The sequence below is a fragment of the Notolabrus celidotus genome, chromosome 15, assembly GCF_009762535.1.
Source record: "Notolabrus celidotus isolate fNotCel1 chromosome 15, fNotCel1.pri, whole genome shotgun sequence".
Lineage (NCBI taxonomy): Eukaryota > Metazoa > Chordata > Actinopteri > Labriformes > Labridae > Notolabrus > Notolabrus celidotus.
Genome location: NC_048286.1, coordinates 31,835,509 through 31,853,402, shown reverse-complemented (window position 1 = coordinate 31,853,402; position 17,894 = coordinate 31,835,509). Strand labels below are relative to the sequence as shown.

The window sequence follows — 17,894 nt, the reverse complement described above, 5'->3', positions numbered from 1 at the left end:
CACTTTAACCATGTGAAAGAAGATATTACCCAGGGCGGTGTTATTTGAATCAGAGCAGCCTCGACTTCAAGCTTGACTTTCTATTTCACAGAAAAGTGAAACCTTGCTTTTTAGCTGTAACCTTCAGATGTGGCTGACTGTGTCATACGGTGAAGAAACGAAAGCTACAGGCGTTCATATTACTCGATCACAGAAACTGAGTATTCAGGGGGATGATAACATAGACTGTGTCACCTCCCACTCTTTCTCACGCTGTCTCTTGTTTCCATATTAAATCTATGTAGTGTAATATTAAGGGACAGCCTGAAGCTCTTGATTAAGAGGGACTCTAAAGCACCATGACACAGACCTTTTTTTTAATAATTATATATGATAATCTCATGTCTCTGTCTCCTCTTGTGTTCAGTCTCTTCTTCTCTGTGTATCATCAGGTATCATTATTTTAGTGGTCTGTATGATCTTATTTTCCATCTCTTGTCTGCTCAGTCCCTCCTTTTCTCTCTCTCTCTCTCTCTCTCTCTCCTTCTCTCTACCTTGCATTTATATTCTCATACTAACATTCATTTACTGCCAGTCCATGAATGATGGTTGCCTGGCAACCGTGCCTGGCTGAGCCTAATCGAGATGGGAGTGGGGGTGGGTGTGTGTGTGTGTGTGTGTGTGTGTGTGTGTGTGTGTGTGTGTGTGTGTGTGTAAGGTGGTGGCTATAAAGATTCAAGACAACAAGTGTGTTATTTCAAAAGGAGACAGCAGCTCTTCATGTTGAGATCTTGATGCTCTTATTGTTGGTTTGTAATTAGATGTGAATATAAAGGCTGATTATTTGTCGTCATTTCCAAAACTTTACGTTTCAGCCATACCGGATTTTTTTTTCACTTACAGAGAACACTTTGCTTGAAACCAAGACTAACCAGACTAAAAAACGTCTCTTTGCAGAAATGCTAAATTCAAGAAGAATGCTTTTACAATACATCCCTTTCCTCAACTTTACACTCCTTCAGTCTTTTTTTAATCACACCCTTTGTCTCATGAATTCAAATAATTTTCAGTTCTGGAAAAAAAGACCCAGAAGATTATTGCATCTTTATAAAGCTCTGAATGGTTTAAAAGCTGATGATCCATCTGGACCTCTGAGGTCATCAGGTACTGGTCTGCTTTCAGTCCCTAGAGTCAGAAGGAAACATGGTGAAGCAGCGTTTAGTCATGATGCACCACATATCTGGAACACACTCCCTGAAAGCTGCAGGTCTGCTCCAACTCTCACCTCTTTTAAATCAAAGACTAAGACCTTTTTATTTGCCACTGCCTTCCTATCTTAGCTCATTTTAACTCACTTTAAATGCAGATTTTAATGTTATGTTTTAATATATTTGTCATTTTAATTGTGCTCTTTTAAGCTTGTCTGAATGTCTCCAATGCTTTTAATGTTTTAATGTAAAGCACATTGAGTTGCCCTCGTGTGTGAAAAGCGCTATAGAAATAAAGTGGCCTTGCCTTGCCATCTTTAGATGATTTATAATTTAAGTCAATATGGAAACTCATGAAACGTCTAACTCTCCCTGACATAATAATAATAATTATTATTTTATTTGTAGAGCACTTTTCAGAAAAAACAAGTTACAAAGTGCTTCACATGGGCTGCAAAATAAAACAGGCCGTTCATAAAATCACACAAGTCAAGATAAAGAAATAAAACTTATTTTAAAAGACATAAAACTCTGCTTATAGAAATCTGGACAAAGCTAGCATGATTAAAATTCATATTTTTTATGACATCAAAGAAGAATTAATTTAAACACAAGAGACAACAATAATACTATTTAATATATATCAGGTGAGATCTTTTTATCAGTCTTTTTATGACAGTTTTTCTGTTTGTTTAAAGTTATATTTTGGGGCTTTTTCGCCTTTATTCGATAGGACAGCTGAAGAGAGACAGGAAAGGCGGGGAGTAGAGAGTGGGGGAAGACATGCAGGAAATGGTCGCAGCCAGGAACCGAACTGGCGAACCCTGCAACGAGGACTGTAGCCTCTGTACATGGGGCGCTTAGACCGCTAGGCCACCAGCTCCCCTTTTCTGTTTGTTTTTGTGAGTTTCACCAGTCAAGATGGGATGGATGAAAATATGGATGGATGATGGATAATAATAATAATTATTTATTTGTAGAGCACTTTTCAAAAACCACGTTACAAAGTGCTTTACATGGGCAGCAAAATAAAACAGGCGGTTCATAAAATCACACAAGTCAAGATAAAGAAATAAAACACATTTTAAAAGACATGAAATTCTGCTAAAATAACTCTAAAAGGAATACAATTATTTAAGAATATATTTCTGAAGACGGTTAAAATAAAATAAAATAAAACTTATACATGAGATGACACAAACTTCCAATTTCAGCCATAAAGACAGCTGTAGTAATACCTCAGTCATTTATTCAAATACATTAGTACCCGGCTCTCTTCCTGATCTTCTGGTTGTGTAAGATGCTTGATTCTGATTGGTCAAAACCCTGTGACAATGGTTATTAACTTTCACTAACATGAGCAACACCAGAGAAAACTGATCACACGTCATGTTGAGACATTTGTGTGGCGGTTAGAAAACCAGATGTAACAGTGTGGACCCAAAAGCACAGACAAAGGAACAAAAGGTAGCAGGGAAGGGATCCAGGGTTCAAGGCGTGAGGACTAGAGGTGGAGGCTGGTGAATAAATCCAGGTAGAGAGTGAGGCAGTGTGGCAGCACTGGGGGCTCGTGGAGGCACTGGAGAAACAGAGACAGCAGGGTTAGTCACAGGTAAGAAAAAAAGCACAAAGCTGGAACACTCGATAGCAAACTAGCAAATTCACGAGAGAACGGGCCAAGATACCACTTCAGATGCGGGAATAATCTGGCGCTGGAGAAGCCTCCCAGCAGGGCTTAAATGCAGGTGGTGATTGCAGATATCAGGTGCAGGTGTGAAGGTGTGAAGGTGCAGGTGTGGGAGGTGCCGCCCAATCTCTGAGAGAAGGAGGGGTAAAACCAATTTTCCACTAAAGAAACCAACTAAAAATCCACTAGCATGTTGCACTCACCACAATTTGTTTAATTTTAAAGGTGTGTGAAGAAGAAGGAGAGCTAAATGAGGACAGTTTCATGTTAAATCCACTGCAACAGGCAGATAAGAATCCATCACCATGGAATGATCACTGACGAGGAATCACTGGGACTACCCAGAGGAAAGTTTTACTGCTCAAGGCTTTCTCTTCTAAGTCTCCGGAGACAAAATTGAGATTCTCACTTCAGCCTCATTCAAGTTTCAAATTGTTCTCATTCGTTTCTCATCAGTTTCTCCTAAAATTCACTAGGAGGAATAGTTGAGACCATGACATGAGTCTTATTTCAGAGATCTTTTAATAGATTTTTGGCCTTTTTGCCTTTATTTGACAGGACAGCTGATTAGAGACAGGAAATGTGGGGAGTAGTGAACGGGGGAAGACATGCAGGAAATGGTCAACCGGCCGGGAATCGAACCGCCGACCCCTGCGACGGGGACTGTAGCCTCTGTATGTGGGGCGCTTAGACCGCTAGGCCACCAGTGCCCAAAATAATCCACCCCTTTAATTATAATAATCTGGCTAAATCTGGTCGGCCCTTTTGCGGCTCATATTTTAAATAAATGGTCTGTCATACCTGGAGATAGGAAATCTCTATCTTTTGCAATTTCTCTCAAATCCACTAAATCTTTGTGAAGTTGTTTTGTTCCAAACAGACTTGTAAAGGAAGGACCATACTGTGAAGTCAAAGAAGAGATCATTTGACGTCAAAAATATCTGATCTTGCAAGTGGTTCAAATGTTTTAATGAGAATTGTAAGTTTGTGGACAATTACATTGAAATCTTAATTTTGCAGGGCACTATAAATGTTGATGAAAAGATGAGCTCAGGCTCTTTCTTTGCTCCATCTGATCTCAACTTGAGACACAAAAACTGAGTCTGACAAAAACAAATGGATGAGGTTAGATTGAGAGATCTCCCTGATTTCTCCACCTGAGCTCAAAAGGAGTCACAACACTTGAGAAATACCTGAGAATCATTTCAGACTTTGATGAGATCTCCTTTTGAACTGAAAGGGAGACTAAGCTGAGACTTTTTGCAACTTTTTTCTGGAGGCAAGAATGAGAAACAGGAGACATAAGCTATAGTCTCATTTTGCTTTCTAACAGATCTCATTGTTGTCTAGGAGACAGAAATGAAACACTTTTGAGATCTCCTCTCTAAATTTATTTTCCTACGGGTATCTTTAAAAACTGTAAACCTGAATAATTTTAAATCAATAAAATAATCTTTAAAGTGTTTGTATCTTAAGTTAGTAGCTGGGTCATAAGTAGGATAATGTATGGTTAGAGGGTGGTTATGGGAAATAGAGTCCCTCCCTATCTCCTTCTTAATGTACATTTTTAATATTATTAAGTTGTCAATTAATCGTCCTGAAAAAATACCAAACTTATTCAATGACTCAGGAGGATTTTCATGACACACTCTTCTTATTGTTCTCTTACCCTGGCACTCTGAAACCCTGAACCATGATTCTGGTTCAGGGTTCCACACCTCCCTTATGTTTTTACTCTTTTTCATAAATGGTTTAATTTACAATGTAATTAAAATTAAACTGCCAAATTATTTTGAGAATGATGTTTGTATGCAACATTTCAAAGATGAGGAGGCAGGCTGTGGAGTATCTCTGTTTAAGGGTTGAGACGTTTTTGCTGATTCTGAAAGAAGCCATATTTGAGTAATATGACCTTTATTGATGTCCCCACCTAACCAATGCCAACCACAGCTATTAGTTTTCAGCTTTGTCTCCATCTTTCACACACCGCTCTGAAAACCTCTTCCTGCGTTTTAAGAAATGTCACACGATGTTCCATCGAAACACCACCGCGCCGCTCTGAGGCTGCTGCTGCTGCTGCCGATAATCAAGTTCAAGTCTCAGGAGGGGCACAGAACATTAGACCACATCCGCTTTATATTACGCTCTCTGACTGGAAACTCCAGACTCAGATCATCAGCAGGGTTTCATGCTGTGACCAGAGGTGTCAGAGTTCCCGTGCAGAGGGGTTTGAGATGATAACTTTTGTTTTCCAGAGAAAACACTGAACTCTGACTCACTGTGATGTTCTCGCATATTTGATCAATTAAAGGTGAACTACCCTGAACCAGGGCTGACGGAGGGAAAGGACCGCTCACTGAACTTTATAATACTATTCTATCTTTGTCCAGAAGTTATTATCATTATTATTTAAAGTTATATTTTGGGGGGGTTTTGCCTTTATTTGATAGGACAGCTGAAGAGAGGCAGGAAACGTGAGGGGTAGAGAGAAGGGGAAGACGGCCAGGAGTCAAACCAGCAACCTCTGCGATGAGGACTGTAGCCTCTGTATGTGGGGCGAGCTTAGACCACTAGGTCACCAGCACCCCTGTCCAGAAGCAGAAGCTATTTAGAATTCAATCAGGATATGTGCTTTGATTATTTCTGATTGAAAGCTGAATATAAAACCAGAGTTGAAATGTTCATTTTAACCCTCCTGTTACCTTCAAATTTACTAACATCTTTTATCCTTGGGGTCAATTTGACCCCAGCAATTTAAACCTCCAGAAACTGATTGTTACTCAGGTTTATGTTTCTTTGTTGACGATTAAATAAAATATACTTCAAGCATAAACACAATTTAAAGCCTTCAGAAGGACTTTATTTATAAAACAGAACATCAAACTGCTGCGAGTTTGTCATGGTCTCGTCGGCCCTGCCTTGTTTCTATGTTATCAAGACGTATGACACAGGACACATCATTGAATGTCTTTAGAGACATGGTGGAAATATTATATCTCAATCTAAAGGTTGGCGGTTCGATCCCAGCTCCTGCAGTCACATGTGGAAGTGTCCTTGGTTATAGTGACCTCAATATCATCCAAAACAATCAAAATAAATGTGTGTAAAATGTTGATATTTCTTATGTTATATACAGCTAAAACAGCCTGGGGTCAGAATGACCCCAAGGTACACCGATGTGTAATTTTTTTTATAGGAAATTGGAACAAATCAACATTTTGATTTTAGGTTTTCTCAGTTGTCCCCTTTAAATTAGAAAAGTCATGAAATATGAAGCCAAAAAATGATGTTAGTCATTAATTTAGAGACGTTAAACATTGAAGGGGGTCAGATTGACCCCAAAGATAATAGGAGGGTTAATAATATTTATTTTATTCCTTCATTGCCGGTTGCAAAACATTTTAAAAAGACAAGCAATGAAGAGAAATAGTCTGCATCAGCTCTTTGACATAACCCTGAGAAAGGCTGCATCATGTGTTCATCCTGCGGTCCCCATCATGTCCCCTTATAATCAGACAGCAGCTCCTCTTTGGAGGGCAGCAGGCAAAGTTAAGCATCTTTATTGATGTCTGAGAGGGAAGCGATGTTTTAAAACAAGTCCAGATCCTGTCTTCTGTCTGACCTGTGTTGCCTGTTGCCATAGTCACTATCAGACTTCATTATGTGCAGACTGGACTGCTGAACACTGTTCAACCCATTTAATGCAAAGGCAGACTCTGTCTGAGCCCTGGTAGGTCTGTCACAGGGATGTGTTTGGTAGCTCAGTGACTGCAGTGGTGTTAAGTCCATTAAGGATCTGAGAGAGAAACTAGAGCTGTCTTCATTACACTCAAATCGACTGTACTTTGACATTTAATTATTTTATTTAATGTTACTCATGAGTGAACAAGTTTGTTTTTCATGATAACTGACTGATGATGATGATTCCCATATAAATGATTGTTTATATGATGTTTTGGTGAACATGCCCACAAACTGTTGTTTACATGTCCTGCAGAGAAATATCTACACACTGTTATTATCATAGACTGTATAATTGGTTTTATTTTATTTTATTTTATTTTATTTTATTTTATTTTATTTTATTTTATTTTAATTTAATTTAATTTAATTTAATTTAATTTAATTTAATTTAATTTGATTTATACCCAATTCAATTCAAATCAATTAAATTCTATTCCATTCTATTTTATTTAATTTTATTCTAATTTAATTTAATTTAATTTAATTTGATTTAATTCATTTCACTTCAAGTTTATTTTATTTTATTTTATTAATTTTATTTTATTTGTATTCGTATGTATATCTTATTTTATTCCGTCATCTTTTAATATTTTGACTTTCTTACACACTGTTTATAAAAGCTCTGAAATGACCGAATTTCCCTCCCCGGGGATAAATAATGTATTTCTGACTCTGAATTAATGGATCCGTGACATCACCCATCTGTTTCTGAAGCGTTGTTTTGAATCCAATCGTCGGCCATATTTGAAATGTTGAACTCAACCTAACTTCTAATATAAGCGCGAAGAGCAAAGAAGTTTCAACACGGCTTTAAAATCCTTTTTAACTCAAACAAGCCGTGGCAGAGATCACACGGTGTTTTGGTTTAAACAGCAACCCTGTTAACTGGAGACTCTCAGCCGGATGCATCCCTAATAAACGTCTTTAGACGATCATTAAATATCTGATGAGGATATTTTGAAATCTTAATAAAAACTAAACTAGTTTGCATTCCCAGGAACTCCCTCTGTGTTTCAACAGCTGTGTAAACTCCACAAACACTGACACGTTCAGCTGAAGGTCTCCAGTTTACAGGGTCACTTTTAAAACCGGAACACCGGGACAGACGCATTCATATTATTTATATTGACTCTAACTGAGGAGAATTAGGTCGAGTAATGGGAAGTGTCTGGACACTGTTTGCACATGTGGTCTGATTCTTAATGTGAGGAAAAGAATCCAAACCTGAGCTGTAACACTTTGGATACCTGATCTTCACCCTTTTATTCCTGCTGTTCTGACAGTCATCGTTCTTTATTGTCCCCCTCTCAGATGCAGCAGATGGTGAACTCTGATTCTCGGTTTACCAGCAGCCAGCAGCCAATCGAAGCGGCGCTCGGACCCAGGAGCCAATCAGGCATGGGCCAGCAGCCTCAATTGTCCACCATCAACCAATCCCAGCTGGGGCTGAGCAGGAACTCCGTTACCCACAATTCTCCTTCCCCTCCTGGAAGTAAATCCGCCACACCATCCCCCTCCAGCTCGGCACACGAGGACGAGAACGATGACGGAATCAGGGTAACTGAAAACACACTCACACACACTCTTTCTCCTCTTTCTACCAGTCACTGAGTCACACCACAGTCCTGCTGGGAGTGTGTGTGTGTGTGTAGGTGTGCAGACAGAGGAGAGTTGTCATGTTAATGTTATGTGTCATAATAAACCCTTCTTTTTGCATATCAACGAGATGGTAATTAGCTCCCTCACTGTTGTGTTGTCTCGCTCTGACACAAGCTCCCCCCCACCCGACTGACTGTCCATATTCTGGGAAAATGAAACCTTTTCTGTGCTGCTGAAGTTTATTTACCCCCTCTTATTTTATCATCCTCATGTATGAGAGAAGAAGTTGTAGACAGGCAACATTAAGGTACACAGGTAAAGCTTTAATTCATCATTTACAGTGGTGGACAAAATACACAGCTTCATTACTTAAGTCAAAGTAAAGATCCTCCAGGTCAAATATTACTCCAACACAAGTGAAAGTTGTTCAGTCAGATTATTACTTGAGGTAAAGTCCTGAAGTACTTGCTTTTAAAAGTATTCAAAGTACTTCTTAGAAAATCTCAAAACGTTGTATTTTAATAATACATAAGTGCAGTCAAGAATTAGAATTAGAAACCATTACTTGAAATCTCTAAAAACTATACCATGGAATAAAAACAGACACTAAGTTACTCCAAGCACAGACACCTTAGTTTGAAATGTTCATCTGGAATGAAACAGAAGATATGTAGCTCAACACGCTCTCTCAGGTTGGACAGTGAATGTTTGTATGTTTGTGCAGAAACAGGGAGAACATTTCAAACCATACGCATCATTCTTCATTTCAAAAACCTCTTGGAGAGCTGGTGGCCTAGCGGTCTAAGCGCCCCACGTACAGAGGCCACAGTCCTCGTCGCAGGGGTCGCCGGTTTGATTCCCGGCCAGTCAACCACCTCCTGCATGTCCTCCCCCACCCTCTACTCCCCACATTCTCTGTCTATCTTCAGCTGTCCTATCCAATAAAGGCAAAAAAAGCCTAAAAATACAACTTTATAAATAAATAAGAAAACCTCTAACACAGGCTGAAGATATGATCATGTGTGCTCAGGTGGAGAATTATAGCCATCATTACCACCTCTACATGAACTGCCTGATCTGAGTGATGCTCTGTGTTTGCTCCACGTTCAACCGTGGAGACGCACGACATACAGGTACGACTAAACCACTGAGACAAACAGAACTACACAAACACAGTTTACTGTCTTAGGATCAGGTTCCAGAAAAGAGAAGGAAATTCATGAGCTGACTTCAAAGCTAAAGTAGTGAGTAACTAGAGCACTGATAGAAATGTAGAGGAGTCAAAGTAATAAGTCTCTCCAAAAAAGGAATACTCAAGTAAATTTACTCTGTTACTGACCACCACTGACCGCCGGACAGCTGGAGTCATGTGACCGAGGTTTTCCCTCAGTGATCACTGAATCAAGGATTCTCCTCCTCCTCCTCTCCTCATCCATGTCGTCTTTCTGGTCCTCTGAAAACCTCTGACCTGTTGACTCCAGGCCTGGCTCCGCTCATCATGACTTTGGTTTGTTGTTGTAGTTAAGTGAAATACGATCTGGTGATAACACAGAGTGTTTGATTCTGAAAATTAACTGGATGTCTTCATTTTGACTTCCTGTCCTGCTCCATCTGCTCTGTTGAGATTGATGCGTCGTGCGTCGTGCATAAATAGAAGTCTTGAGTCTCTGATCCGGAGGGCTCCTACCTGCAGGATCAGAGACGCAAGCAAAGGAATAATGAAGCGGGAGCTGAAGGGTTAAGGGCGTGGGCTTGGTATTCTGGGAACGCTGTCTGGCTACCTATAGATCTATATGACTCTTACTGTTGGCGCAGGATTCTTGTGAGATTAGGTGATTTTTTTGACGGCAGGTGTGTTGACTTCAGATCCAGAGTGAAGAAGAGAGGAGGGGGGGGAAACACTCCACACACCAAAGACCCTGAAATGAACAGAAACACTTACAGGCAAACAGATGTGACAGAGGAGGGACTGAGACGACTGTAGTCATGTTGTCTGACACCTTTATGCTTTCATTTACACCACGACTCTCAAAATGAAAACACTCAGACCTGCTGCGAGGTTATTCACTGTAAATTAAGAGCAGCAGCTGAATCTGGTCTCTTTCTTTTAGCAGTAAGAGTTCACAAATTCAAATCCGTCTGAAGCTCTCTGAGAAGTTTTGCACGCTTCCTCCAATCAGAGCAATAAGAAGCTGTGATTTAACGGTCGGATCGTCGGCCAGGTAGCTAATTCTGATATTCAACATTCATCTTATAAGTCCAAAAGTTTCCCATCATACACAGACATTTCCCCTTAGTTGATTCTTTGTGACTAGGGTTGTAAAATTCCAGGAATTTTCAAAGTTGGAATCTTTCCATGGGAATAAACCAGGATTTGACTAAATTGAAGGTTGGCTCTTAATAGGGAACTTAAATATAGCTGGGGGAAATATATTTCAGCATAATCCTGACTAAAACAACCAGATTTCATGCAAGTACAGTTGAATATCAATGCTATTCCTCAATCACATGCACATAGCACACTGCTTACTGCAGGGCTATTGAGACCACGCCCCCTACATGCACTGTGCATTCCTCCATCACATGAAGCACACATGAGCTCTAGAATCCTGCAGAGGCTAGACTTGAGAAGCTTGAGGGAAGATGCTTCTTTATTTGCATGTTGAATGGGACTTTGTTGGGATTGCATTGTTGTTAATTTTTGAATGGGTTGGGTCGGGGGGATGAGTAATATATAACTCAACATTCATGTTTTTGTTCTTCAATGAAAGAATTGATTGTTCACTTTCAATAGATTTATTCTTAAATAAAGATTTCACAATACACAAAAACCCCACAATGAAAATAAACCCATAATGCTCACACAGAAAACATCAAAACAAAGCAAAACAAGACAAAAAATAAAATAAAGGACATTTTTTTCTTTTACAGTGTTATTACATGCAGCAGTCACAACCTGAAACATGTATACATGTAACATTTTAATGTGATACATTTGATACCCCTATACGTATTACTCTTACCCATTCTTCTTTCGGATAAGTTGCTATTGGTGAACAGTGTGTTATAAAAACTTCAAGAGTGCCTCTGAGAACAATGTTACAATGTTACAATGTTACAATGTCATTTAGCAGACGCTTTTATCCAAAGTGACGTACATACGAGAACAAGAACAACACAAGCAAAGATCTAGACAAGAGGAAACAAGATCAGTAAGAGGAACAAAGTGCTTCAAGTCCATTTGGGTGCAGGTACTGCCAAGCAGTGTAAAGGCAATGCACACAAGTAAATAAGGAACATCTACAATGAAGCAACCAAACCATTTAAGACCTTCCATTATCATCATCAACAATTAACATCACCACAATAATGACCAAAGTACCAAGTGCTGGGTCACTCAAGAGCTGAACACAGATTCCCAGAGTAGAGCAGGACAGTGTGAGTCAACTGTAGCTGGAAGACATGATCTGCCACTGGGGACAACAGTGGAGAACAGTCTAGCTAAGTGCATAGTGCTTCCTAAAGAGCTGGGTCTTTAGCTGTCTTTTGAAAGTAGAGAGGGACTCTGCAGATCGAATGGAGTTTATAAATTGGACTAATATAATTCCTTGTCCAATTACAAAAGTGAGACCAAAATAGTATAAAACAAGTATCACTTCAATCTATAAGTTTTGAGCTGCGACACTGATTAACAATCAATAATAATGCAATGAGGATCAGCCTCTAAAGCAGGGGTTCCCAAAGTGGGGGTCAGGACCCCCTGGGGGGTCCTGAGACACTAATGGGGGGTCCCAAGATCTTTTTTTTTCTTCAAGTAATCTAAATTTTCTTATTTTTTCCATTACCTTAAATATATTTGGGGGGGGGGGGGGGGGGGGGGGAGTAATTACATTTGAAATGAAATACAATTTTTTAACTAGTTCTCTGTCTTTCCTTGTTGCCAGATGATTCCTAAGGTTAGCGTTGGGGTTAGTTGAAAATAACAAAGCATCATTAGCAGCAGTTAATTCATAACAGCACATCAGGAAACAGCCACATGTGCATGTAGGTATATCATTTTCTGCAGACCAGCTAAATGAAGTATGAAGCTACATTCAAGTGGGGGTCATGAGTCTTTGGCACCTATATTTTGTGGGTCACGGGCTGAAAAGTTTGGAACACCTGCTCTAAAGGACATGTCATTTTGAGCTGGGTCTTTAGCTGTCTTTTGAAAGTAGAGAGGGACTCTGCAGATCGAATGGAGTTGGCCAATTCATTCCACCATTTAGGGACAACAGAAGAGAAGAGTCCAGCTAGTGATTTTGAGGCCTTGTGTGCTGGAAGCACTAGGCGCTTTTCAGAGGCTGAGCGTAGCGGGCGAGAAGGGCAGTAGACCTGGATGAGGGGTTCCAGGTAAACTGGAGCAGTTTTGGTTACTGAGAACATGAGATAATCTCTCTAATGGTAAAATAGACATGAGTTTTTCATACCATGTTTTAATGTCAGGAGGATCTTCATCCAACCATTTCTGGAGAATAGTGAGCCGTGCTGCATAAAGAGCAATTCTAAGAATGTACCTGTGTTTTCGTTGATAGGTTGAATCTAATCCCAGTACAAAACTAAATGGGTTTAAAGGAACATACATTTTAAATATCTTCTTAATTTCCATTTGGACAGATTGGAAGAATTGATTGTTCAATAAAATATTGAACGCTTGATAAAGTTCTTCTCACAAAGAAATCTGTTTTAATTTAATTATTTTGGATGGATGTCTGCTTATATCAAAACAAACATTGATGCTTGGATATGATACCTTCCATTAAATTACCCTCAATTTCCAGTTAATTCCCATGGAAAGTTTCCAATTTAGAATATTTCCAAAATTCCCCAGCTTAACTTCCCATGGAAATTTACCAGAAACTTTCCACCCCTTTTTGTGACTGTAGAGATATTAGATGTGAGTGCATAGAATATTTCTTGGCCGTACTCCAACTGCAGACGGATTTGTTTCAGCAGTAAGCAGATAGCATCTTGTGCAGACTGATGAAGAGCAGCTGCTGGTGCGTTGCTGTTGCTATGTGACTTCTGCGTTTGCATATTTTCCTCATGCTTTCTGACCCGCCTCCTCTTCTGCTGAGTGACTGGGATTTCTCCTGTGTTGATGAATCACATCTTTACATCCAACAAGATCATCAATCAATGATCAGAATCTTGATCCTGATTTTTTTGCATCACACACACTTCCTGTGTTTGACTTCACTTTTCTTTTTCCTTCTCAACAGGTCGCTGAGAAAAGACCAGCAACTGTGGACATCTCCAAGAAACCCAAAACACCAAAGAAGAAGAAGCGAAAGGACCCCAACGAGCCAGTGAAGCCCGTGTCTGCTTATGCTCTGTTCTTCAGGGACACTCAGGCCAACATCAAGGCCCAGAACCCAAATGCCACTTTTGGGGAAGTGTCAAAGATCGTGGCCTCCATGTGGGACGGCCTGGGAGAGGAGCAGAAACAGGTACACCCTCTCTTTTTGTTGTAGGACGCATCTAAGTAACCATACATTGTCCTGCTTATTACCCTGCTACTAGCTTAAGATACAAACAAAGATGATTTGATTGATTTAAATGATTTATGTAAACAGTTTTAAAAAATAGTCCCAGTGATTCCTCGTCAGTTATCGTTCCATGATGATGGATTCTAAGCTAAATGTGTTTGAACTCTTTTCCATGGATTGATTTGACATGACGTGTGATCAGTTTGTCTCTGGTGTTGCTCATGTTAGTGAAAGTTAATAACCGTCGTTAAGGGGTTTTAACCAATCAGAATCAAGCATCTGACTAAGATCAATAAGAGAGCTGAGTAATAAGTTGATAAAACAAATGAGGTGTGAATGTTCAAGATGCTGTATGGTACTTATCAAATGCAGAAATGAGACTCAAAGTGACGGCTTATATGGAGATAAACTTCTCTTTTAATTTATTTCTTAAAGGTGACATATCACGCTTTTTTCATCAATATATATTGGTCTAAGAGGTCCCCAAAACATGTCTTTAAAGTTTATGCTCAAAAAAACACTTTGAAATCAGATTTTGGTCTGCCTGAAAAACCCTCTTCTTCAGTCCTCCTCAGAACAGTCTGTTTTCTCTCTGACCACGCCCCCTCAGGAAGTGGGTGTGGCCTCGGGTCTCCAGCACGTTGATCTAATGTTTACATGTTGGCTGAATATACACGGCTGCTCACAGACCCGCGTTACTTCAACCCTCTGAATCTGATCCAGAATCTGATCCTGATGGAGAGGCGCCTGCAGCAGGACCTTTCTGAACCATTGGTCACAGATTTAGTGTTTCTTGTTGTTTTATTTGTCAGTATGTCGATGTGTGTCTTGGTACAAATTGGCTATGTGGCTATGCTAACTCTTCAAATCTTCAAATCTGCAGACGTGGGGAGTAAAACCAACCTTTGTGTTTATTAAGACAGCCTACAACTAGCATGCCTCCCTCCTAAGCTCCTTGTTAGCACACATGTGTGCAGGGAATGAAAAACGGAGGAGGGGTTGAGTTGTATTTTATACAGTCAATGGGCTGAACAAGCTCTGAGCTCTGACTCCGTGACAGACCGGATATTGTTGTTACGTAACAAAAACACGGAAGTCTGAAACGGCTCGTTTCACACACATTTACAGAAAGGTGGAGAAATCAGAACAGGGGCAGAATGGATTTTTTTAATTCTCAGGGGGTTCGTAGACAGGGACACATATTTCAGGTAGAGAACCATTAAAAAGTCCATTTTGCATGATATGTCACCTTTAATAATCCACATTAACAACCTGACCACATAAACATCATAAATAATGCTTTATCATTGAGATGAATCTGACAGGCCGATGTTGATGTTTAGCTCCCGGTGCTGCAGCATACAGGAGCTGGCACGGCTCCAGACTATTAGCCTTGTTTCTGACTTTGTGCTCGATTCAAAGTGATGAAACAAAATGATGAAACAAAGAGAAATCCCAGGGGGGAGAAATAACGTTTCCATCCTTGTTAATAAAACCATAAAGAAGGAGGGAGAGGGACAGTGAGCGGCTTCATCGTCTGTGACAGAAATCAACAGCTCTGCAGAGAGAGACTTCAGCTCTAACGATACCACTGAGACCACCAATCATTACCCAGAATGCAGAGCTGTTCAGATGGTGTGTCGAGAGGATGTTCAGATACAGATGTGGGAGATACTCTGGGTGTTTCTTACTCTGGTTATGTGATTTAGATTCTGGGAGAGGAATGATGTGATTGAGGAAGTTGGTAAAATGTGATGACGGTCGGCAGTTTGGTGACGATGTTTGTGTTTCAGGTTTACAAGAAGAGGACCGAGACGGCTAAGAAGGAGTACCTGAAACAACTGGCAGCCTACAGAGCCAGCCTGGTGTCACAGGTACACACACACACACACACACACACACACACACACACACACACACACACACATTATTATCTCCATGAAGACCGCAGACTGATCCTCTGTTCCCCTTCTTCTCGTCCTGCAGAGTTACAATGACCCGTCTGAAATGAGGCCTCCCATCTCTTCCTCCGCATCTTCCTCCTCTTCTACCTCAATGTACACACCCAAACCTTCAGTCTACCCTGGTCACCCAAGCCAGCACCCTTCCCAAAACTCCCTCGCCCATCCTCACCCTCTCCCCCCCCCCCAGCATCAGGGCATGTACATGTCTTACCCTCACCCGTCACACCCCTCCCACCCCTCCCACGCCTCCAGCCTCAGCCCTCACCTGCCCCCTCCTCACACCCAGATCCATCCCCAGCTCCAGGCTCTGTCCTCCAGAGGGGCCGTTCCGCGGCCCAGCGCCCCCCACCAGGGAGCTCTGTCCCTCGGCCACATGGCTGCGGCATCCACCCCTCCCCTCCAGGTCAGCCCTCCCCTCCACAGCCAGACACACCTGGGGGGGGCTGCACAGTCCACACCATCAGCACCAGCAGCTCGGTGGACACTCTATGGGAATGACACATTCACCTGCCCATCTCACAGGTGAGTCTCACAACAGATCTGCATCTGATGACTTCACATCGCCCTGATCCATTCTCTCACTCGTTCAGGTTTGATTGAACCAGAAACTTAGTCTGGGATGAAGATGCATGTCCATGGAAACCCAGTTTTGGTCATTTTCAGGGTGGCTTTGTTTGGTCCACATCACAACACATCTCATATCACCAAAAATATTCATTTGATTCTTAAATGAACGTTCCCACTGATCTTAAAGCATTTCTACATCTGGTGTTTCACCTTTTTAAAGATGTATTTCTGAGCTTAAAGATAAACTATAACAGCTGGTCACTGTAGTTTTGATGACATGTTGCTCAGACAGGTTGAAATAGAGAACTTTATGGGATGCAGCAGTTAAATCCTGTGCCCCATGTGCAGAGGCTGTAGGACCCAAAGTGTGCGGCCTGGTTTTGACTTGAACTTGCAGCCCTTTGCTGCATGTCATTCCCCACTGTCCCTTCCCCACTGTTCATATTCCACCATAGACTGTATAAAATATGGACGTAGTATCCGTGAGGTCACCCATCTGTTCCTGAGCGCTGTTTTGAAGCCAATCGGCTGCGGCAGACATATTGGAAATGCGGAACTCAACCAGGCAGAGTGTGACGTAAAGAGGCGGTGTTTGAGTTTGGCCTCCTAGCCAACAGCTATGTGTTCCCGTCCGGGGGTCAAGTCAGTCATGTCCTTATTTGGGCAAAAACTTATAATCTTAATATCTTCTTAACCAACGCATTAGAAAAAAAATTCACCCCCGTACAGTGTGTGCCGATAGAGAGATTAGCTTCGTAGAGCCAAGACATTTTTTGAACCAGGCTGTAAACATGTTTATTAATGCTGCAAAGATTGTCTTTTTTGAATGGGTGTGTATGTGGTTTCCGGTGTTTTCTGCAGTCAGCCTCAAGTGGATTCTTGATGAATTGCAGTTTATAACACTTCTGCATGGGCTTCACATTTTGAGACCGGAGGTTGCCGCTTGTACTCCACCCACTGTCCTGTCTCTGAATAAAGGCATGAAAAAACAAAAATAAACTACTACTACAACTTAAACAAACAAAAAAAACAATTAACCCTGAATTAAATTATTCTATGTCAGATTTTCCACCCAATAATAAAGCTGTTATAAAAAGCAGGAAACAGAACTTTGATTCTGTCTTCTGCCTTTCATTATTCAACATAGTACAGACTTGGATTTACATACATTAAACTAATTATTACATGGCCCTTTTTTACAGTTAATATTCAAGACACAACAAATACTCAAAAGAAAATAATGTACAGAAGTATAAGGGCCAGGGATGGAAAAAACAAACAAGAGGAGGGAGATATTTTTTCATTCTGCACTTTGAAAAGATAAAAAGTTGTAATGTCGTGAAAAAGTAGAAAATTCAAGAAAAAAGTTGAAATAATATTTAGAGAAGAAACGTCTTCTGTGTGGTCCCACCACACTTCTGATCCTTCACAGCAACTTTCTGTTGGATAGTCAATCAATCTTTATTTATAAAGCACCAAATCCCAACAAATGTCACCTCAAAACTCTTTCCAAACAGAGCAGGTCTAGACCGTACTCTATGTTCTATTATTAACAAAGACCCAACAACAAGACCGGATCAGATCCAGTCCCATCTTCCAGACAGGACTCAGTCTGATC

At 40.7% G+C, this 17,894-nt stretch overlaps 1 protein-coding gene across 1 annotated transcript in view; it reads left to right on the top strand.

Moving 5' to 3' along the window:
- tox (thymocyte selection-associated high mobility group box) overlaps positions 1-17,894 on the top strand; it is a 105,576-nt gene that overhangs the window by 46,058 nt on the left and 41,624 nt on the right. The window contains 5 exon segments of the mRNA XM_034702946.1: positions 7,930-8,175; positions 13,479-13,706; positions 15,539-15,619; positions 15,732-16,145; positions 16,147-16,231. Of these exon segments, the coding sequence (XP_034558837.1) occupies positions 7,930-8,175; positions 13,479-13,706; positions 15,539-15,619; positions 15,732-16,145; positions 16,147-16,231 (1,054 nt within the window).